Source organism: Pollicipes pollicipes, unplaced genomic scaffold, assembly GCF_011947565.3.
Source record: "Pollicipes pollicipes isolate AB1234 unplaced genomic scaffold, Ppol_2.1 Scaffold_4219;HRSCAF=4965_pilon_pilon_pilon, whole genome shotgun sequence".
Taxonomy (NCBI): domain Eukaryota; kingdom Metazoa; phylum Arthropoda; class Thecostraca; order Pollicipedomorpha; family Pollicipedidae; genus Pollicipes; species Pollicipes pollicipes.
The window spans coordinates 28,823,777-28,846,217 of NW_023596448.1; the positions used below are offsets into that span (position 1 = coordinate 28,823,777).

The 22,441-nt window shown below is 62.5% G+C and overlaps 1 protein-coding gene across 1 annotated transcript; it reads left to right on the forward strand.

Moving 5' to 3' along the window:
* Positions 1 to 11: 11 nt before the first annotated feature.
* Positions 12 to 22,346, forward strand: LOC119095132 (Golgi-specific brefeldin A-resistance guanine nucleotide exchange factor 1-like; the record flags this gene model as incomplete). The annotated part of the gene is given in 20 exon segments (XM_037218017.1): positions 12 to 66; positions 1,405 to 1,503; positions 2,433 to 2,551; positions 3,019 to 3,127; positions 6,634 to 6,740; positions 8,550 to 8,664; positions 9,029 to 9,096; positions 12,234 to 12,300; positions 13,281 to 13,436; positions 14,066 to 14,286; positions 16,051 to 16,228; positions 17,023 to 17,138; positions 17,488 to 17,626; positions 18,550 to 18,746; positions 20,062 to 20,181; positions 21,080 to 21,162; positions 21,461 to 21,584; positions 22,093 to 22,151; positions 22,153 to 22,189; positions 22,191 to 22,346. Coding segments are annotated over 20 exon segments (2,325 nt in total), but the record flags the coding sequence as incomplete, so codon positions are not given.
* Positions 22,347 to 22,441: the final 95 nt, after the last annotated feature.

Below are 22,441 nucleotides of genomic sequence, written 5' to 3' on the forward strand. Positions count from 1 at the left end.
CGAGCTCAAGGTCATTCCTGAGCCACACGGAGAACTGGGACGACCTGGACCCGAGCACCGTCTTCAGTGAGTGCCGGTCAGCGGCGATCGGCTGATGACGAGACACCTGCCTGGGCAGCGCTAGCCGAGCGGGAGGGGCGTGTTGGGGGATGGGTGTGGAGAGGGGGGGGGGGGGACGTTACAACGGTGCCGTTCAGCGGAAAGTTGTTTACATTTTGGTTTGGTATTTGATTACGTAAGTTGCTCAGTGCAGTCGCGAGGAGCATTAGTCACATAGATAAGATAGTAGTAACAGCCTTATTCCTCGGAGAAAAACCAAGAGAATGGAGAAATAGATTGATATTCGGAGACATACCTTTATCGAAGTAATAGCAGAAGTGAATTCAAAATTGCCTGCCGATGATCCTGCCTGATTATTCAGGTTTTGTTTTTGAAACAGCAATTTACAGTTTTTAAAGGGGCGTATCAAACTGTTACTTGCTATTAAAAAAAAAAAATACGGCTGAAAATCGAGTAGTGATCGTCGGTGGGGAGTTTTTGAATGCACTTCTGTTATTGTTTCGATAAAGGCATGTTACCGAAATATCAACCAATCTAGTTCTCAATTCTCCTGGGTTTCTCCGAGAATAAAGCTGTTACCACTATCTTATCTTTGTCATTTGATTTGTTATTTTGATCGATCCGGATCGCAGTATCTCTGTGGAAAAAATCGAGAGACGGGTACAGAACGTGTGGCCAGCAAGCGCTCTGGGGGTCGATCTTCGTGCGCTTTGTGCGCCCCAATGTCTCCCCGTCACCGCGTCGTTTTATTTGCGCACACGGCATTGCGGGGCTCCGCGGACAAACCTCGGTGCCGGCGTGGAGGCTCCCACAGTGGGACGCGGCGGCAAGTGTTTCACGGGTGTTCGCTATGAACAGTTGCCCACGCTGCACAGTCGCCAAGAGTCGACCGTTTGTGACAAGTGTGTGATGGGGTCTGGTGTCCCGCTGGGGACCATTGCCGCCGCGTATATCTCTGACGCCGCGGATCTCCCCTGTGATGCTGCTGACCTGTGCCCCCCCCCCCCCTCTCTGCCGCGTGCGTCTGACGCCGCAGACTTCCCCTGTGGTGCTGCCGACCTGTGCCCCCCCTCTCTGCCGCGTGCGTCTGACGCCGCTGATCTCCCCGTGTGGTGCTGCTAACCTGTGCTCCCCCCCCCCCTCTGCCGCGTGTGTCTGACGCCGCGGATCTCCCCCTGTGGTTGCTGCTGACCTGTGCCCCCCCCCCCCCCTGCCGCGTGTTTCTCTGACGCCGCTGATCTTCCCTGTGATGCTGCTGACCTGTGCCCCCCGCCCCCCCCCCCCCCCCCTGCTGTCTCCGCGTAATGACGTCCGCTGACCGTCCCCCTGTGCCCGCCCCTGCAGCGCCGTTCCTGAACGTGATCCGCGACAACGACACGCCCGGCCCAGTGACGGGGCTGGCGCTGGCCGCCGTCAACAAGCTGCTCTCCTACCACGTCATCGGTGGGTTGATCGGTCGCCGGCCGCCGGCCGCCAGGTGGGCAGCACTGTCCGGCGGACGGTCGGTGCCGTGGCGGCCAGTCCGGCGCTGCCGGCGACGCTCAGTTTTGGAACTGTCCGTCGCTGCTGTCCGGTCGGCCGTCTCGGCGCTGTCCGGCTGTCAGCTGGCGCCGTCCGGCAGTCGCGCACTGCATTGTCCAGCAGCCATACTGTACACTGCTGTCTGGCTATCCCACTGCCTGACTTTCCGGCTGTCTGGCTGGCTGTCCGGCTGTCCAACTGTCTGGTTGTCTGGCTTTCAGTTGCCAGGATTTCTGGCTGTCTGGCTGTCCGACTATTTGGCCGTCTGACTGTTGAGCTGTCTGGCTAGCTGTCTGGCTGTCTGTCTGGCTATCCGGCTGTCCGGATGTCTGGGCGTTCGGCTGTCCGGCTGTCTGACTGCCCGGTTGCCTGACTGCCCGATTGTCTGGCTGTCCGGCTGCTCGGCTGTCTGACTGTCTGGCTGTCCGGCTCTCTGGGCGTTCGGCTGTCCGGCTGTCAGACTGTCCGGCTGTCTGACTGCCCGAATGTCTGGCTGTCTGGTTGTCCGGCTGTCAGTAGCTCTGTCTGACACACACGTCTGTCCACACGAGATGCGATGAGGTTCGCTCCGCGCCTACAGCACTGCTCGCCTTGAGAGCCGGCGCGTATATGAGTACCCGTCTGTTTGTAGGGGTGGTGGTCCGAGAACGGTATTCAACCCATACCGTGATATGTGCGTCTGTATCTCATCTGCCACCCCACAGTATATCATCCCAGTCGGAAGATGGCGCCGGCTGTGATGCAAAGTATCAGTATCAGTATGAGACTGTGCATCTGGTGCACATCCGAGCCTGGAGCCGGTTGCCCCTGTCGTGATGAGAATGCTGTATTTACACGTGTATGCGTCGCAGACCCGAGCCTGGAGTCGGCGCCGGCCGTGATGGAGAGTATCGCCGACGCCGTCACCCACGCGCGGTTCGTCGGCACGGAGACGTCCTCTGACGAGGTGGTGCTCGTCAAGATACTGCAGGTGCGACGCCCGCCGCCGGCCGCGCCTCTGCCGGCCGGTGCTGCTAGGGGGGACAGTGGGACGGCAGGCGCAGTAGGCGCTGTGTGGTGGGGGCGGAGCTACACCCTGGGGGCATCACCATGACAAAGGCCACAGCTGGTGATGCTGTTCAGAGTGTGGTTCACCATAGTTCGCTGCGAATAAACTGCAACCGACATAAATGCTTCATGGGACATATAAAAACAAAATATGACGCATTGCTCTGTTATAGAATTGGTTTGTGAGTGGTCAATCGTAGAGAATGTACGTGAACTGAATGAAGCTTTGAGGTTCTAATGGCCGTAGGCCCGGACATTGCGTTGTGTGTGAATGCTTGTTGTTTTACACCTAATTATTGCATTACTCAAGCCACGTTTGTTAGTGCGCGAGATTGAATTAATTTATGGTGTTTGTATGACTGAAGATGCACACTTCTCTTTTCCCGCCAGGTGCTGCGGACTCTGCTGATGATTCCGGCCGGCTTTCTGCTTTCCAACGAGTCCGTCTGCGAGATCATGCAGAGCTGCTTCCGGCTGTGCTTCGAGCCTCGTCTCAGCGGTACGGCGGCTGCCCGCTGCTCCCCGCCACGCGCTGGCGCCGCCGTCTCATGTCGCCAAATAGCACACACCACTCCCCGCCACGCGCTGGTGCCGCCGTCTCATGTCGCCAAACAGCACACACCACTCCCCCGCCACGTGCTGGTGCCGCCGTCTCATGTCGCCAAACAGCCACACACCACTCCCCGCCCACGCGCTGGCGCCGCTGTCTCACGCTGTCAAACAGCACACACCACTCCCCCGCCACGTGCTGGTGCCGCCGTCTCATGTCGCCAAACAGCACACACCACTCCCCGCCACGTGCTGGTGCCGCCGTCTCATGTCGCCAAACAGCACACACCACTCCCCGCCACGCGCTGGTGCGCCGTCATGTCGCCAAACAGCCACACCACTCCCCGCCACGCGCTGGTGCCGCCGTCTCATGTCGCCAAACAGCACACACCACTCCCCGCCACGCGCTGGTGCCGCCGTCTCATGTCGCCAAACAGCACACACCACTCCCCGCCACGCGCTGTGCCGCCGTCTCATGTCGCCAAACAGCACACACCACTCCCCGCCACGTGCTGGTGCCGCCGTCTCATGTCGCCAAACAGCACACACCACTCCCCGCCACGCGTGGTGCCGCCGTCTCATGTCGCCAAACAGCACACACCACTCCCCGCCACGCGTGCGTGCCGCCGTCTCATGTCGCCAAACAGCACACACCACTCCCCGCCACGCGCTGGTGCCGCCGTCTCATGTCGCCAAACAGCACACACCACTCCCCGCCACGCGCTGGTGCCGCCGTCTCATGTCAAACAGCACACACCACTCCCCGCCACGCGCTGGTGCCGCCGTCTCATGTCGCCAAACAGCACACACCACTCCCCGCCACGCGCTGGCGCCGCCGTCTCATGTCGCCCAAATAGCACACACCACTCCCCGCCACGTGCTGGTGCCGCCGTCTCATGTCGCCAAACAGCACACACCACTCCCCGCCACGCGCTGGTGCCGCCGTCTCATGTCGCCAACAGCACACACCACTCCCCGCCACGCGCTGGTGCCGGCCGTCTCATGTCGCCAAAACAGCACCACACCACTCCCCGCCACGCGCTGGTGCCGCCGTCTCATGTCGCCAAACAGCACACACCACTCCCCGCCACGCGCTGTGCCGCCCGTCTCATGTCGCCAAACAGCACACACCACTCCCCCGCCACGCGCTGGTGCCGCCGTCATTCCATGTCGCCAAACAGCACACACCACTCCCCGCCACGTGCTGGTGCCGCCGTCTCATGTCCGCCAAACAGCACACACCACTCCCCGCCACGCGCTGGTGCCGCCCGTCTCATGTCGCCAAACAGCACACACCACCACTCCCCGCACGCGCTGGTGCCCGCCGTCTCATGTCGCCTAAACAGCACCACACCACCTCCCCGCCACGCGCTGGTGCCGCCGTCTAATGTCGCCAAACAGCACACACCCACTCCCCGCACGTGCTGGTGCCGCCGTCTCATGTCGCCAAACAGGCACCACACCACTCCCCGCCACGCGCTGGTTGCCGGCCGTCTCATGGTCCGCCAAACAGCACACACCACTCCCCGCCACGCCGCTGGTTGCCGCCGTCTCATGTCCGCCAAACAGCACACACCACTCCCTCCCGCCACGCGCTGGTGCCGCCGTCTCATGTCGCCAAACAGCACACACCACTCCCCGCCATCGCGCTGGTGGCCGCCGTCCCCGTCATGTCGCCAAACAGCACACACCACCACTCCCCGCCCAACGCGCTGGTGCCGCCGTCCTCATTGTCGGCCAAACAGCACACCACCACTCCCCGCCACGCGCTGGTGCCGCCGTCTCATGTCGCCAAACAGCACACACACACTCCCCGCCACGCGCTGGTGCCGCCGTCTCATGCGCCCAAACAGCACACACACACTTCCCCGCCACGCGCTGGTGCCGCCGTCTCATGTCGCCAAACAGCACACACCACTCCCCGCCACGCGCTGGTGCCGCCGTCTCATGCTGCCAAACAGCACACACCACTCCCCGCCACGCGCTGGTGCCAGCCGTCTCACGCTGTCAACAGCACACACCACTCCCCGCCACGCGCTGGTGCCGCCGTCTCATGTCGCCAACCGCACACACCACTCCCCGCCACGTGCTGGTGCCGCCGTCTCATGTCGCCAAACAGCACACACCACTCCCCGCCACGCTGCTGGTGCCGCCGTCTCATGTCGCCAAACAGCACACACACTCCCCGCCACGCGCTGGTGCCGCCGTCTCACGCTGTCAAACAGCACCAACCACTCCCCGCCACGCGCTGTGCCGCCGTCTCATGTCGCCCAAACAGCACACACCACTCCCCGCCACGTGCTGGTGCCGCCGTCTCATGTCGCCAAACAGCACACACCACTCCCCGCCACGCGCTGGTGGCCGCGTCGTCTCATGTCGCCAACAGCACACACCACTCCCCGCCACGCGCTGGTGCCGCCGTCTCACGCTGTCAAAACAGCCACAAACCACTCCCCGCCACTCGCTGGTGCCGCCGTCTCATGTCGCCAAACAGCACACACCACTCCCCGCCACGTGCTGGTGCCGCCGTCTCATGTCGCCAAAACAGCACCACACCACTCCCCGCCACGCGCTGGTTGCCGCCGTCCTCACACTGCCAAACAGCACGTGTTGTCCGGATCACGCCGCCGCCGAACCCGTCGCGCCCCCCGCTGCTTCGTTAAGTTGTCGTGGCGCCCCGCTCGTCGCGCTTTCTTGAGAACCTGGTCCAGCCCACGCCCTCTGCTCGGCGCTGTACCGTGTCTCCCCGCCGCGTGCTGGGCTGGGGTCGACACTGCACTGTGGCCTGTCACTGCTGTCGCCACTGAACGTCTTTGAGTCAGGTCACCTTCCTGTAGCGGCTCCACTGCCGTCCACCTCTGCTGAACGACGTCACACCACCGCAGGGTCGCTGTAGTGTACCGTGTAGGGCCGCACAATGGGCTGTTACGAACGGGCTTTTAATGGAGCTGGAAGTGATATGCAAGAACTACAAGTGATTTACAAGTGAACTGCAATGCTCTGTCTTGGGCGCTTCCCGCTGTCCATTTGCGCTTGTGCCGTGCTTGTTAGATGCGTTGGGGATTTGGGCCGACTTGAGCAGATCTGCCCCCACCTGCCCTACCCCGACCTGCCCTGCCCCGACCTGCTCTGTCGTGGTCTGACTGACTTGGCCTCAGCCGAACCGGGCGTTGTTTCACGAAAAATGCACAAATCTACGCGCTTTTCAGTAAAGCCATAAGGGCTCCTGCAGTGACAACTGAATCCGACCGATGATCCTGTTCATCAATATTTGTACAATCTTCAGATCGAGTAGAATTGGCTTGTTTCCGGCTCCCATACTCGCACGATGCAAGCTTAAAAATACGCCACCTCGTACTTTCGCGTTATGAAACCGTGGCCCCGGTCCGACTGGCCCTAAACTGACCTGAGCTGATCTGACCTGACATGACCTGACCTGACCTGATCGCTGCCCAGAGCTGCTGCGGCGGTCCGCCGAGCACATCCTGACCGACCTGACCCAGCTGCTGTTCACCCGGCTGGCGGACATGGCTGAGGACGAACAGGCGTCCACCCTCTCGCGGGTACGTACAGCGCCGCCGCTGACCTGGCGCCGGCCGCTGATGACGTCACCGGTGGGAAGTCGGGCGCGGGCGCTCGGAGGCGCCGCTGTCGCTGCTGGCTGTTGTCACATGCGATCCAGGGACAACGCCCTCGGGTGGTGGTGGTAATAAGTAAGCTATTTTTTAATGATCGGAGGTTTGTGATTGTACCACTGGAAATGAACTCGCTCTTACTTGCAACGATCTGTTCTGCAGGCTCACTGGTGTATGGGTACTGTTGTGTCTGTGATATCATTGGTGTTTGGGGACTGTAATGCCAGCGCTCCTGATATTTTGTACCGGTCCTCATATTTGGGTGCTGACAAGCCGTGCATATTGGTGATGTTGATGGTTGCTGCGGCATCTGTGGCTGTCAGCTGTCGTTGCCGGCTGTGTGTGCTTGTTTCGTCTGAGGGCCCGCTCCTCCCGTCAGGGGGTGTCGTTTAAGGGCCTGCTCCTTCTGTGAGGGGGTGTTCTGTGAGGGCCAGCTCCTCCCGTCAGGGGCTGTCGTTTGAGGGCCTGCTCCTTCTGTGAGGGGGTGTCCTGTGAGAGCCAGCTCCTCCCGTCAGGGGGTGTCCTGTGAGGGCCCGTTCCTCCCGTCAGGAGGTGTTGTGTGAGGGCCCGTTCCTCCCGTCAGGGGGTGTCCTGTGAGGGCCCGTTCCTCCCGTCAGGGGGTGTCCTGTGAGGGCCCGCTCCTCCCGTCAGGGGGTGTCCTGTGAGGGCCCGTTCCTCCCGTCAGGGGGTGTCCTGTGAGGGCCCGCTCCTCCCGTCAGGGGGTGTCCTGTGAGGGCCCGTTCCTCCCGTCAGGGGTTGTTGTGTGAGGGCCCGTTCCTCCCGTCAGGAGGTGTTGTGTGAGGGCCCGCTCCTCCCGTCAGGAGGTGTTGTGTGAGGGCCCGCTCCTCCCGTCAGGGGGTGTTGTGTGAGGGCCCGCTCCTCCCGTCAGGGGGTGTTGTGTGAGGGCCCGCTCCTCCCGTCAGGGGGTGTTGTGTGAGGGTCCGCTCCTTCCGTCAGGGGGTGTTGTGTGAGGGCCCGCTCCTCCCGTCAGGGGGTGTTGTGTGAGGGCCCGCTCCTCCCGTCAGGGGGTGTTGTGTGAGGGCCCGCTCCTCCCGTCAGGGGGTGTTGTGTGAGGGCCCGCTCCTTCCGTCAGGAGGTGTCGTTTAAAGGCCTGCTCCTTCTGTGAAGGGGTGTTGTGTGAGGGTCCGCTCCTTCCGCCAGGGGGTGTCCTGTGAGGGCCCGCTCCTCCCGTCAGGGGGTGTTGTGTGAGGGCCCGCTCCTTCCGTCAGGGGGTGTCGTTTAAGGGCCTGCTCCTTCTGTGAAGGGGTGTTGTGTGAGGGTCCGCTCCTTCCGCCAGGGGGTGTCCTGTGAGGGCCCGCTCCTCCCGTCAGGGGGTGTTGTGTGAGGGCCCGCTCCTCCCGTCAGGAGGTGTTGTGTGAGGGCCCGCTCCTCCCGTCAGGGGGTGTTGTGTGAGGGCCCGCTCCTCCCGTCAGGGGTGTCGTTTAAGGGCCTGCTCCTTCTGTGAAGGGGTGTTGTGTGAGGGTCCGCTCCTTCCGCCAGGGGGTGTCCTGTGAGGGCCCCTCCTCCCGTCGGGGTGTCCATAGTGTAGTGATTAGTTAGCGCAGACGTGCAGTTAACGCGTCTGCTTTAGCTGCGCGTCTGGGGAAACCAGGGGTGCGGGGTTCGATTCCCCGCGATGCCCGCCCTTCCTGCCAGCGTGAGAGGCGGACGACGCCATAAAGCCCCAGCAGCTGAATGTGTCGTGAGAGCCGAATGACTAGGACATGCTCCCGTCAGAAGCTGAAGATGCGCTCCGGCGGGCTGGACGGCCGCGGCAAGAAGAAGGGCAAGTTTCCGCGGCTCAAGTACCGCCGCCGCCAGGAGTCCAAGGACAGGTCCAGAGACGGCAAAGGTCAGTGGGGTGACGCGTCCAGGGGTCAGGCCAGAGGGCTGACGGCGGTTGGAGCTAGCTGACGGTCGGGCCGGTCCCGTGATCAGGTCAAAGGTCGGTCAGGGACGTCTCCTGAGAAGAGGACGTAAAGTCGGAGGTCAGGCCATGACACTCAGTTGAGAGAGACAGGTGACCACATCTTGATACCAGCTGAAACTACCATGCACAAGACCCATCTGCTGAACTGAGACCTGGCTGAACGACCTCAAATGGCCTTCGCATGGCCAAAGTCGTTTGGGTGTGGCCAGTTTTCGCAGCCGCGACTCATCCTGCCCCACGCTGTGATTTCTCGGCTCGGAAGCTAAACTTCCCGTCTGACCGACAGAGGGCAGCAGCGGGCCACGGAAGCCGGACAGCATCCCGCTGGAGGCGACGGAGCCGCCGGCGGCGCCGGCCGACCCGCCGGAAGAGCCCGGCCAGCCCGGTACGGCCGTCTGTTTGCGCAGGCGCACACCCACCGCGAGGGTTTTATGTAGTCTTGAATCGCAGTTTGGAACCATCCTTAAGATGAGAACCCGAGGCCCGCCTCAAGATGCACCATTCGGTCTTGCAGTGCGGGACCAAACCACACCGTCCAGCTGACTGGAGGGCACGTGGTCTAGGCTGCGCAGACACCCATTGATGCTTTGGATTCTCAGAGAGCTGCTCCGGGTCCCGGGCCGGTGTCGTGCTGTCTGTGCGACGGATGCTGCTGAATTGCTCAGACTGCCTAAAAAAAACCAAACCTGATTTTGAGCAGGAAAAGTTCCAACTTTACCAGAACAACTGGACGTGACAGCTGAGCGCAGCGCAACTTCGGTCCCCTATTTTTGTTATGGCGCTCACCACACGGTTATTGAAAGCTGCTTTTTTGTGTGCCATTTTTGCCATTGTGCCGTGTGGCCTTTATGCATGTCTGTGCTGAGCAGCCACATATCCTGACAAAGCATCGCGAGTGGCGTCTGCTGGTATTTTGTGCCTTGCTGGATCCGTTTGTCTCTGGGCACGGCAGGCCTGAGTCCCCATGCTCGAGATACCGCTCGCTGCGTTCGTTCTCCATTCTCGTCGCCGTCCCCACCACACCACCTGGTGGTCTTCTGAACATCAGCTGCCCGGCCCAGCTGTGTGGTGGGTGACCCCCCCCCCCCCCCCCCCCACTCCGCCGGCAGACCCGGTCCCCAACGGCGGCGCGCCGCTGGCCACCACGCCGTCGGCGCCGAAGGGAGCCGTGGTCGACCTGAACCACCTGGACCGGGTGCGCGGCCCGCCGCCGACGGAGCGGGCCGCCGAGGAGGCCGAGCGCGCCGGCGGCCAGGAGGAGGCCGGCGGCGCGGCCGGCGCGACGGCCGAGGACGCCGAGTCAGTGGACGGCGCCGACTCGGCTAGTCTGCCGGACGGACAGGTGAGCAGTCAGTTGGGCGCTCTCGCTGGCCACCCAGGCCGGGGGACGCGTGGAGGCAGCATTGCGGTGTGGAGCGGTGGACTGACACCAGTGACGAGCCCCTCTCGAGTGGTCTGGTACCAGTGACGAGCCCCTCTCGAGTGGTCTGGTACCAGTGACGAGCGTCTCTCGAGTGGTCTGGTACTAGTGACGAGCGTCTCTCGAGTGGTCTGGTACCAGTGACGAGCCCCTCTCGAGTGGTCTGGTACTAGTGACGAGCGTCTCTCGAGTGGTCTGGTACCAGTGACGAGCCCCTCTCGAGTGGTCTGGTACCAGTGACGAGCGTCTCTCGAGTGGTCTGGTACTAGTGACGAGCGTCTCTCGAGTGGTCTGGTACCAGTGACGAGCGTCTCTCGAGTGGTCTGGTACCAGTGACGAGCGTCTCGAGTGGCCTGGTACTAGTGACGAGCGTCTCTCGAGTGGTCTGGTACCAGTGACGAGCGTCTCTCGAGTGGTCTGGTACTAGTGACGACCGTCTCGAGTGGCCTGGTACTAGTGACGAGCGTCTCTCGAGTGGTCTGGTACCAGTGACGAGCCCCTCTCGAGTGGTCTGGCACCAGTGACGAGCGTCTCTCGAGTGGTCTGGTACCAGTGACGAGCGTCTCGAGTGGCCTGGTACTAGTGACGAGCGTCTCTCGAGTGGTCTGGTACCAGTGACGAGCGTCTCGAGTGGCCTGGTACTAGTGACGAGCGTCTCTCGAGTGGTCTGGTACCAGTGACGAGCCCCTCTCGAGTGGCCTGGTACCAGTGACGAGCGTCTCGAGTGGACTGTTACCTGCGACGAGCGTCTCTCGAGTGCCGGAGCAGCGGCTGTGTGGTGCCGAGCCTCGCTGCCGGCGGTGGTGAGCTCCGCCGCTCCCCGTGCGCCGTCTTCTGGCGGCCGCCGGTGCGATCCAGCGACTGTGCCTCCCGTCCCGTCCGTGGCCGCCGGCCACCCTGCCGTCGCCCGGCGTCCCCACCGCCAGCCCGTCTGTGTCCTGTGTTCCTTCTGGACCTTACGCCACTCCCCGCTGCCCGGCCTCCTCTGTTTGTATACGTCCCTGGCCTCGCCCGCTCCCTCAGGTCCCTTGCCTCCCCGTCCCCTGAATTCTCCGCTCCCTGAGCTGCCATGGCCTCCCCCGCTCCCTCAGCTGCCTTGGCCTCTCCGCTCCCTCAGCTGCCTTGGCCTCTCCGCTCCCTCAGCTGCCTTGGCCTCTCCGCTCCCTCAGCTGCCTTAGCCTCTCCGCCCCCTCAGCTGCCTTAGCCTCTCCGCTCCCTCAGCTGCCTTGGCATCTCCGCTCCCTCAGCTGCCTTAGCCTCTCCGCCCCCTCAGCTGCCTTAGCCTCTCCGCCCCCTCAGCTGCCGGACCTCCGCGCTCCCTCAGCTCTCTGGCCTCCGCGCTCCCTCAGCTGCCTCTGCTTCCCCGGTCCCTCAGCTGCCTGGCCTCCGCGCTCTCTCAGCTGCCTCTGCTTCCCCGGTCCCTCAGCTGCCTGGCCTCCGCGCTCTCTCAGCTGCCTCTGCTTCCCCGGTCCCTCAGCTGCCTGGCCTCCGCGCTCTCTCAGCTGCCTCTGCTTCCCCGGTCCTTCAGCTGCCTGGCCTCCGCGCCCTCTCAGCTGCCTCTGCTTCCCCGGTCCTTCAGCTGCCTGGCCTCCGCGCCCTCTCAGCTGCCTCTGCTTCCCCGGTCCCTCAGCTGCCTGGCCTCCGCGCTCTCTCAGCTGCCTCTGCTTCCCCGGTCCCTCAGCTGCCTGGCCTCCGCGCCCTCTCAGCTGCCTCTGCTTCCCCGGTCCCTCAGCTGCCTGGCCTCCGCGCTCTCTCAGCTGCCTCTGCTTCCCCGGTCATGCCCGTGTGCTGCCCTTAACTTGACCGTCACACCCTCTCTGAACCTTCGTTCATCGACCATCTTTCATCGTGGTTCATCACCGGTCATCTGTATTCATCGCTGGTCCCTGGTGGTCGCCGGCCGCCAGCGGCGGTGCGCGGCCGTGACCTGCCTCGGTGCCCTGCCGATCCGAGCCCGGACTCGCTGGTGGTCTGCGCCCCCCCCCCCCTGGCGTGCTCGCCGGCGCCGCTGGCCGGCTGGGGTGACCCGAGGTCGTGTACTGTGGGTGACCTGTGACCCCGCCGCCCGCAGACGGAAGAGCCGCTCGCCACGGAGGCGGCGCCGCCGGCCGCACCCGGCTCTGACGTCACCGGATCAGGTCAGCGGCTCACCGGGAGGTCACGGGGTCGGTCGGACGGCGGGAGGTCAGAGGTCACACCCGAAGCTGTCCGTCCGTTATTGGCAGGCCAACGTGTTTGGTTTTTTGAAGTTTCGGTTCTTTCAGTGTTGATTTTTCCGCAAATTTTCGTTTTCAGCGTGAAAGTGCACTGTGATTCACAATTAAGTGCAGTCCTACGCTTCCTACAACCTGGCTGTTACAACACTGAATCCCATGTAAGGGCGTCGAAGGGTGCCGTCTCCTGCCTTTGACTTGGGACTGCTGTATAATGGATCGTCAGCACCATCAGGACCGCGCCTCCCGCCCAGCGCCGTCAGCGCCTCCCGCCCAGCGCCGTCACTTGAAGCTGCGTGTCCTCTTCTTGCATCAGCACATGTCAACGTTAATGTCCCCAACAAATTGTTGTTTACTGACTTCAACGTGTTCGATACTCGTGCTCGATTCTATGGCCATTACGAGCCCTGGTAAGTGCGTGACGCGTGACGAATACACAGACATTAACGTTCTGGATACATTGTAAGGGTATTGATGGGTAGGAGTGGACAGTGGTATTGATCAGTAGAACAGGTAAAAAATGACCCCAAACGGAGACTTCGACACAGCGAGCGCACAGCACAGAAACCAGGTGATAAATGACACTGCCTGACAGTACCTTACACTGACACTGGCTGACAGCGACTGCAATTAGTACTGACACTGGCTGACACCAATTGGCGCCGGCTGAAGTTGACACTGACATCGACTGACACTGACTGACATTGGCCGACATTGTCCCCGATGCCGTACGACACTGAAATTGGCCGACGTTAGCACTGACATCGACTGACACTGCTACTAACACCGGCTGACGCTGACACTGACGCCGACTTACACTGACACTGACACCGGCTGACACTGACACCGACTGGCAGTGTCTGCGTCGGCCGGCGTCTGACGCGCGTGTGCTTCGCCTCTGGCAGAGTCGGCGGAGCCGGCACCCGGTACCGAGGGCGAGCCCGCCTGCTCTCTGGACGGCGCGGCCGGCTCCAGGGCCGCCTCCGAGCCGCCGGCCGACGAGGCCGACGACGAGCCGCGCGAGAACCCGCAGGGCGTCAAGTTCACCGGCAGGGGCAGGGGTAGGTGCTGGGTCAGGGGTAGCGGCGGGGTCAGGGGTAGGTGCTGGGTCAGCTGCAGCGGCGGGGACAGGGGTAGGTGCTGGGTCAGCGGTAGCGGCGGGGTCAGGGGTAGGTGCTGGGTCAGGGGTAGGTGCTGGGTCGGCTGCAGCGGCGGGGTCAGGGGTGGGTGCTGGGTCAGATGCGGCGGGGGCAGGGGTAGGTGCTGGGTCAGCTGCGGCGGGGGCAGGGGTAGGTGCTGGGTCAGCTGCAGCGGCAGGGGCAGGGGTAGGTGCTGGGTCAGCTGCAGCGGCGGGGGCAGGGGTAGGTGCTGGGTCAGCTGCAGCGGCGGGGGCAGGGACACGTGCTGGGTCAGCTGCAGCGATGGGGGCAGGGGCAGGGGCACGTGCTGGGTGAAATACGGCGGCTGGGACGGGGATGCGGGCAGTGGGCAGCTCTCGTTGATCCAGCGAACGGTAACGTGCCGTGGTGGTGGTGTAGTGGTGAGGGTAGTTTGACGGCGTCTTGTTCTGTCGATGTGTGTCGGAATAGATGTCTGTCTCTAGCACGAGCCATGGTGCAGCGCTACCACTCGCTCACGCCACATGCCACGGTGTCGTGACACGGTGTCACCCGGTGTGCGCCTGCCGCAGGCGCCGGCCCGCTGGTGCCGTATGGCCTGCCCTGCGTACGCGAGGTGCTCAACTTCTTCGCGTCGCTGACCAGCCCTTTGGACCGCAACAACTCGGACTTCATGATCCACTGTGGCCTCGGCCTTCTTGCCGTTGCCATGGAGACGGGCGCCGAGCACATGGCTCGCCTGCCGTCTCTCATCGCTCTGGTTCGGGACGACATCTGCCGTAACCTGTTCTCGGTGAGCGCGGCGACGGACGCCGTCTCCGTCTGCGGTGGTGTGCCCTCTGCGGGCCTCGGAGGTGTCTCCTACGAGCCTCGGGGATGTCCCCTTAGGGCCGCGGGATGTCCTCTGCAGCCTCAGAGGTGCCCCCTGCGAGCTTGGAGGGTGTCCCCTGCGGGCCGCGAGGTATCCCCTGCGGGCCGCGGGGTGTCCTCTGCGGGCCGCGGGGTGTCCTCTGCGGGCCGCGGGGTGTCCCCTGCGGGCCGCGGGGTGTCCCCTGCGGGCCGCGGGGTGTCCTCTGCGGGCCGCGGGGTGTCCTCTGCGGGCCGCGGGGTGTCCTCTGCGGGCCTCGGAGGTGTCCTCTGCGGACCTCGGAGGTGTCCTCTGCGGGCCTCGGAGGTGTCTCCTACGAGCCTCGGGGATGTCCCCTTAGGGCCGCGGGATGTCCTCTGCAGCCTCAGAGGTGCCCCCTGCGAGCTTCGAGGGTGTCCCCTGCGGGCCGCGAGGTGTCTCCTACGGGCCGCGGGAAGTCACTGCTGGCCGCGAGGCGTCCCCTGCGGACCTCGGAGGTGTCCTCTGCGGGCCTCGGAGGTGTCCCCTACGAGCCTCGGGGATGTCCCCTGCGGGCCTCGGAGGTGTCCCCTGCGGGCCGAGGGGTGTCCTCTGCAGCCTCAGAGGTGCCCCCTGCGAGCTTCGAGGGTGTCCCCTGCGGGCCGCGAGGTATCCCCTGCGGGCCGCGGGGTGTCCCCTGCGGGCCGCGGGGTGTCCTCTGCGGGCCGCGGGGTGTCCTCTGCGGGCCGCGGGGTGTCCCCTGCGGGCCGCGGGGTGTCCCCTGCGGGCCGCGGGGTGTCCTCTGCGGGCCGCGGGGTGTCCTCTGCGGGCCGCGGGGTGTCCTCTGCGGGCCTCGGAGGTGTCCTCTGCGGGCCGCGGGGTGTCCCCTGCGGGCCGCGGGGTGTCCCCTGCGGGCCGCGGGGTGTCCTCTGCGGGCCGCGGGGTGTCCTCTGCGGGCCGCGGGGTGTCCTCTGCGGGCCTCGGAGGTGTCCTCTGCGGGCCGCGGGGTGTCCCCTGCGGGCCGAGGGGATGTCCCCTTAGGGCCGCGGGATGTCCTCTGCAGCCTCAGAGGTGCCCCCTGCGAGCTTCGAGGGTGTCCCCTGCGGGCCGCGAGGTATCCCCTGCGGGCCGCAGGGGTGTCCTCTGCAGCCTCGGGGGCGTCCCTGCGAGCCTCGGGGGTGGCTCCTGCGGGCCGCATGGGTGTCCTCTGCAGCCTCAGGGGTGTCTCCTAGGGGCCGCGGGTTGTCCCTGAGCCGGCCGGTGCGCCGCTGACAGACTGTTGCCGTTCCGCTGTGCCCTGATGCCGCGTTATCCCCGTGGTGGTAGTTTGGTGGGCTTTATGACCACCGCGTCAGAGTATTTGATTTTGTCTCTTACGGCACTTACCGGGTTTCGTCTCCTACGGTACTGGCCAGGCTATGTCTCTTAAGCTACTGGCCGCGATGCGGTGCAGTGTTCTGTTATGTAATGGGGCATTTATCTGTATGCTTGTCCGTGTGTTTGTGCATGATCACCCGTTTGTTGGCGTATCTTCTACGTGCCACGACCCCAGAAAACGGAAGGTCTCGGCGTGTTCGTCCGAGTGAGGGGATGCTCTGACGGCTGAGGGTCCCGGGTTTTCTGACGCTGTCCTCGCACCGGCTCCTGACTGCTCTGACCTTTGACGGCGGGCCCGGCGCCCGATGCTCCCTCTCCCGGGGCCGCTGCTGACCTGCTGACCCCCGGCGGCAGCTGCTGAACTCGGAGCGGCTCTCCATCTTCTCCGCCTCGCTGCGCGTCTGTCTGCTGCTGTTCGAGTCGCTGCGCGCCCAGACCAAGTTCCAGCTGGAGATGTACATCACGCGACTCACCGATATCGTCGTCTCCGAGAACCCACGCACCGCTTACGAGCAGAAGGAGATGGCGCTCGGTGGGTGGGAGGGGACGGGGTGGGGGTGAGGGATGGGGGTGGGGGGCCGGAACGTCAGCGAGCGGCAAGGGACGCACACTGCCCTAAAGGGAGGAGAACGGGGCGGCGCTCGCTGGATGGGAGGTTCCCTGAACGTTGGCCAGTCGCGGGGAAGCACACTGCAATCTAGGACGTCAGTTTTTGGTGTAGCTGTTAGTTGTAGGATGCACATGGCTGCTCGGTGTAGTTGCTACTACTTCTGCACTGTTACGTCAGTGGAGAAACCTGACACCGTCTACGTGGCATTGCCAGGCGTTTCCTGCATTTCCCTGAGGCGTCGTAATAAGAAGGAAGTGTTCTTTTTATGCCACACGGCCTACATTGAGCTCTATCTGCATCACGTATAATCCGTCAGTGGGCGTCGGACTGGTCATACATTGGCAGCCTCGAAAACGCCGCGGGCGGCCACCAGTTGGATGGACGGTATGTGGAAACCTTGTCGTCCCCGGCGGCGCGGCTGGCTGGCTGGCTGGCTGGCTGGCTGGCTGGCTGGCTGGCTGGCTGGCTGGCTGGCTGGCTGGCTGGCTGGCTGGCTGGCTGGCCTATCTGGTGGACCTGTCCTACTCGACGCGGCACACCACCTCCCTCGTCTGACGTGGCGGGTATCGCCTCCGTGTCTGTCCCGTCCCGTCTCCCGCGCCCCGCGCCCGGCCGGACGCGTCTCCGGTTTGACCTGACGTCGACATCGTCTGCCCCCCCCACCCCTACCCAGCCCCACCTGCGGACTTTACCCATCGCCTGGCTGTCCCCTCCAGACGCGCTGGTCCAGCTGTGGAAGATCCCCGGCCTGGTGACGGAGCTCTACCTCAACTACGACTGCGACCCCTACTGCTCCAACCTGTTCGAAGACGTCACGAAGCTGCTGTCCAAGGTGCGTCGGCGAGGCGTCGGTGACGAAATCACCCTGACGTCCCGTGCGGACTCCTGCCGCGCGCCTCAGGTGTCAGAGGGTGTATCTTCAGCCAACAGCTGACTGGGTGGCGCCGCTCTTCGCGGCGGTGCGATCTTGACGCGGCCGTTGTGACGCCAGCCGCAGAGGCTGTCCGGCGGCTTCAGGCAGTGATGAGCTACAGCGCCGGCCAGTTTGTGACGTCATCATTGCCACGTCACAGGCCGTGGTTGGTGCGGCTTGCGTCTGACGTCATTGCGTGTCGCCGTGATGCTGACCGCGCGGCCGCCGTTCGGCCAGCGCTGACAGCCGCCGCTCCGGCCCTCCGCAGAACGCGTTCCCCGTGCAGGGCCTGTACTCGACCCACCTGCTGTCGCTGGACGCGCTGCTGACCGTGGTGGACTCGATCGAGCATCAGTGCCACACGCGGATACACTCGGAGCGGCGAGAGCGAGCAGAGGCGCACCCAGGTGAGACGCTGGGGGGGGGGGGGGGGGGAGCATCAGTGCCACACGCGGGTACACTCGGAGCGGCGAGAGCGAGCAGAGGCGCACCCAGGTGAGACGCTGGGGGAGCATCAGTGCCACACGCGGATACACTCGGAGCGGCGGGAGCGAGCAGAGGCGCACCCAGGTGAGACGCTAGGGGAGCATCAGTGCCACACGCGGATACATTCGAAGCGGCGGGAGCGAGCAGAGGCGCACCCAGGTGAGACGCTGAGGGAGGGAGGAGGGTAGCCCCGCCGCTTGGCGGGAGTGCCACCGGAGGAGGCTCGCTCCTCGGGATTGGGTGGACTCGATGCGCTATGGCGCGCTACTTCTGGTACTGACGGCCGCAGCGGCGGCGGAGCGACCGGTCGATGGGGATCCCCGACGTCGGAGAATGGGGGGGGGGGGGGCGGGGGGTGGGGGTGAGGACAGACCGATAGAGCCCCCTACCTCGGAGAACGAGAGAGACCGGCCGGTAGGGTCCCCCGACCTCGGAGAATGAGGGGGACCGGTCAAAAGGGCCCCGACCTCGGGGTACGGGAGGGGGGGGGGGCGACCGATAGGGTCCCCGTCCTTGGAAAATGGGAGGGACCAGCTGATGGGGTCTTCCGACCTCGCAGGGTGGGAGGGACCGGCTGATGACCCCCCCCCCCCCCGACCTCGGGGGACGGGGAACTGCCAACCGCCGCGCGGGTAGCTGTCAACATAGACGGCTGTTGAACACGTGATTTGCCTAACTTTGTAGTGCGCCGTTACACGGTGCCCGTAGTGCGGTCTGGAATATGATCTGTGCAGCTGTGTTGTGGACGGCGCGGTGACGAACGATACGGAGCTAGCTTCTGAGAAAGGGTTAGTCGTCGTCCGAGGGCCCGCCCTCCTGACCCGCCCCCCGTCCGTTTTGGCAGGCGAGGCGGCGGCGGCGACGGCCAGCCCCGCCCCCGGTTACGACTATCCGGCGTCCGGCTATCTGATTGGCTGCAGCCAGCAACGGGCGCCGCCCACCGCTGACGCGGCGGCCGGCCATTGGTCGGGCCGCCGCGCACCGTCCGACCAGGAGGTGCCTACGCACGAGGAACTCATGGCCGTCAAGCACCGCAAGAAGGTGGGTATACTGTGCCACGTGCCACAACTGGGCTGACTGCTCTGTGACTCATGCATTTGCGCTTGTTTTCGTTCGCCCGATTCCTTTTTTGTTCAAAAAAGGAACGCAGTGCACGTCGTCGCGCCTGCTTCTGTGGAGCGCAGGCGACTGCAGAGGCGATGTCAGCGCTCATGGTCCATAACTACCGGGATTCGAACGCGGACCCCCACGTGGCAGCCGAAGGCGCTGACCACTCGGCCATCACGCCCCTTGTAAGCCCGACCCCAGTGTTCAGTCCGGGCTCGGGCGTCACTGGTATTCATGGGTTACGTGGTGTGCCCCACATTTATATATAATATTTTGAACTGAAATGGCCATCTTGAAGATCATTCGGTACAGTCCACAGTCCTGCTCTTCTTAAGACCTAAGCCTCTGTAGTTTCTGAGTTAGACGTCCGCGCAGATGTGCAAACTATTTCGAGGAGACTATTTGAAGGTCACCGTGTATCCAGGACGCCATAATGACGCCATTTAAATCCTGTCATTCCATTAGTCATGTGGCGATCAAGGCCAAGAGAAGTACAATTGTCGAGTTGTGAGCACGTTTTACAGATATTACGGCTGTTTTGCAAGGTACGATAACGTAATCAAACAATGAAATTTTCAAGACTGTATTTATTAAACAGAGCGATTGTGGTCTAGAGCGGTCCTTTCACTTACAAGTACACCAATAGTTCTGAATGAACTTTTTCATCATATCCCATACTGACGTAAGTTGTAAAGTGCATTTGCGAAGAGAGGCGGGCCAATGAAAGGTCACGTGAGCGCGACGTCAGCAAGCGCAGGGAGAAGCGGACCAATGAACGGCCACATAAACGTGACGTCAGCAAGCGCGGAGAAATGAGTGGCGGTGCTGCTGAGCAAACGCGTTGCTGCTTCCGTGATCAGCTGTCCTCTACTGTGCGACGGGGGTTTTGCGCGTGCTGGGGCTGGTGTCGAATCCTGGATACGGCCGGGCGGTGGTGACCAGCTTCACATTGAAAGTCGTGCCCACTGACTGTCGGCCGTCCTCATCAGCTAACTAGCCAGCTGAATGTGGCCGTCCTGAGTCAGCTGATGGCTGTTGCTGAGTGCTTCTGGCCGCCGGCGCGGTGGATCGAGACAAGGTGAAGGGGCTTGCTGACGTGTCGGCGCATGTATCGGCCGGACGGCTACAGGAGCGATCAGCCTTCGCCGCCAGGGGGCACGTGACCACCGTGCTGTGTGCTGAGTTCTGCGTGACGTCGTACATGTGACGTCATCTCCTAGCGGGTGACGCAATGTCTGCTGCGCTTCAGCTGCTGTCGTCCGGCACGGAGCACTTCAACGTCAAGCCGGCCAAGGGCATCCAGTTTCTGCAGGATAACGGCCTGCTCTCGACGCCGCTGGTGCCCACCGAGGTGGTCACGTTCATCAAGGTCAGTGGCAGTCTGACCCGCCACGGGCACGCGTAGCCGGCAACCGTCGCTGGCGGCGTCATGCCGGCTTTTTGCGACCCCGTCTGGAGGGGAAAACAATAATTTCGTCATTGTCTATAATGCATTGTTAGCGGTGACGATAACAATGGACTGTAAACTATAGCACTAAACTAATTCCGCGAAACTACCACTTAAGTAATACCACTAAACTAATACCACTACGCTAATTTTTATTGATATCAGAAGGCCTTCAGCTTCTGTTTTTCTCGGCATTATGAGTTGTGAAGCTTATGTGTTGAGTTAACGAGTTTGGGTATGTCAGGAGGCACTGATTTAATGAGTTGTAATGTGTGAATAGCGGTTATAATTGTGGTACTCAATATCGCGAGTTGTGCATATCCTCAGGAATGATTCAACACGTCCCAGTTTGTAGTGCAAAGCTGCTTAATGGGCCATCTTAAGTGAGGTCGCTGATAGTGAAGTTGTACTTAATATACAAGAAAAACTTGTAGCTTCTGGCTTTTCGACATCATGGGTCAAAAGCTCCTACATTGAGTTAACGACCTTGAATATAAAGAGGAGGTCCTGATTGAACGACGTTGCAATGGTAGATAACGATACTACTCAAGGTGCTCGATTTTGTCTTTATTTGGCATTACAACGTTGTTAAAGCAGTATCTCCAGGTACATTGAACGACGTAAACTCAACATAAGACATTTGAACTCATCAACTGTTTTTACAGTTGAACGACGAGTGAGGTTCTCAGCTTGACATTTATGCTTACATTGTCATTGATACAAATAGCACTCTCGACTTTATGTAATGTGATAAACGTGGCCACTGTTTGCTGTCCTGCCTCTGTGCCCTGTATGATGCTGGCAATTGTTTTGCTTGCAGGAGAACCCTCGCCTGGACAAGAAGATGATTGGAGAGTACATCAGCAAGCGAAATAACCTGGCCGTGCTCGACGCGTTTGTCAAGTAGGTGCCATCCCTCTGCGTCTCTGGGCCTGCCACTGACCGTCTCTGGGTCTGTCACTGACCGTCTCTAGGTCTGTCACTGACCAGCAGTCTTCTGACCTGACCTGTCATGACATAACCTGTCATGACCTGAACTGCCCTGACCTGCCCTGACCCGCCCTGACCTGCACTGGCCCGTGCGTCCATCAGGTCGTTTGACTTTGGCGGCCTGTGGGTGGACGTGGGGCCGTCTGCTGCCCTGACCTGCCCTGACCCGCCCTGACCCGCCCTGACCTGCACTGGCCCGTGTGTCTATCAGGTCGTTTGACTTTGGCGGCCTGCGGGTGGACGAGTCGCTGCGGCTGTACCTGGAGACGTTCCGCCTGCCGGGAGAGGCGCCCGTCATCTCGCTGCTCATGGAGCACTTCGCCGACCACTGGCACGTACGTACGCCGCCCCCGCTGCCGTGATGGCGTGTCCCCACCTGTCAGGTGCCATTGCTGTTAGCTGTTACTGATTCGGAACCGTAAGTAGAGAACTGCATGTTAACTGTTAATGTGCCAGGTTTAAGTTATGACACAAGCTGTAATTGCGCTCATATTATCAGGGAGACAGTTTTAGCAACAGCACTTTTCGTTTCCAATTTTCACTAACTCTGAAAGTATGTCGTGCAGGATTATTTCGGTCCGCAAGACGACGGAAAAGGCACGCACTGCATTTACGGTCAGTCTTCCCCTATGCAAAGATGCGTTTTTCTGAACACTGCGCCGCTGTCGCCATCGCGCGCCGCGTTCGCGCGTCTCCGACGGAGCGGCGTCGTCCTGACGGAGCGGCGCGTCCCCTGACGGAGCGGCGCGTCCCTGACGGAGCGGCGCGTCCCCTGACGGAGCGGCGCGTCCCTGACGGAGCGGCGCGTCCCCTGACGGAGCGCCCCCCCCCCCCTGACGGCAGAAATCTAACGACGAGCCGTTCGCCAACGCCGACGCCGCCTTCACGTTGGCGTACGCCATCAATGCTGAACGTGGACCAGCACAACCACAACGTGCGGAAGAAACACGGTGCCCATGACGCGCGAGGACTTCAAGCGCAACCTCAAGAAGGTCAACGGCGGCAGCGACTTCAACCAGGAGATGCTGGACGAGATCTACAGCCATCAAGTGAGCGCGGGGTTGGTGGAGGGGGCGGGGGAAGGGGATGTGGCGTGAGTGGCCGGGTAGGCCAGAGTACGGGCTTCGGATTGGAAGATTGAGTTGCTATCTATTATTATTTCGCCATTCCTCTCGATGGGGGTGTGATACGA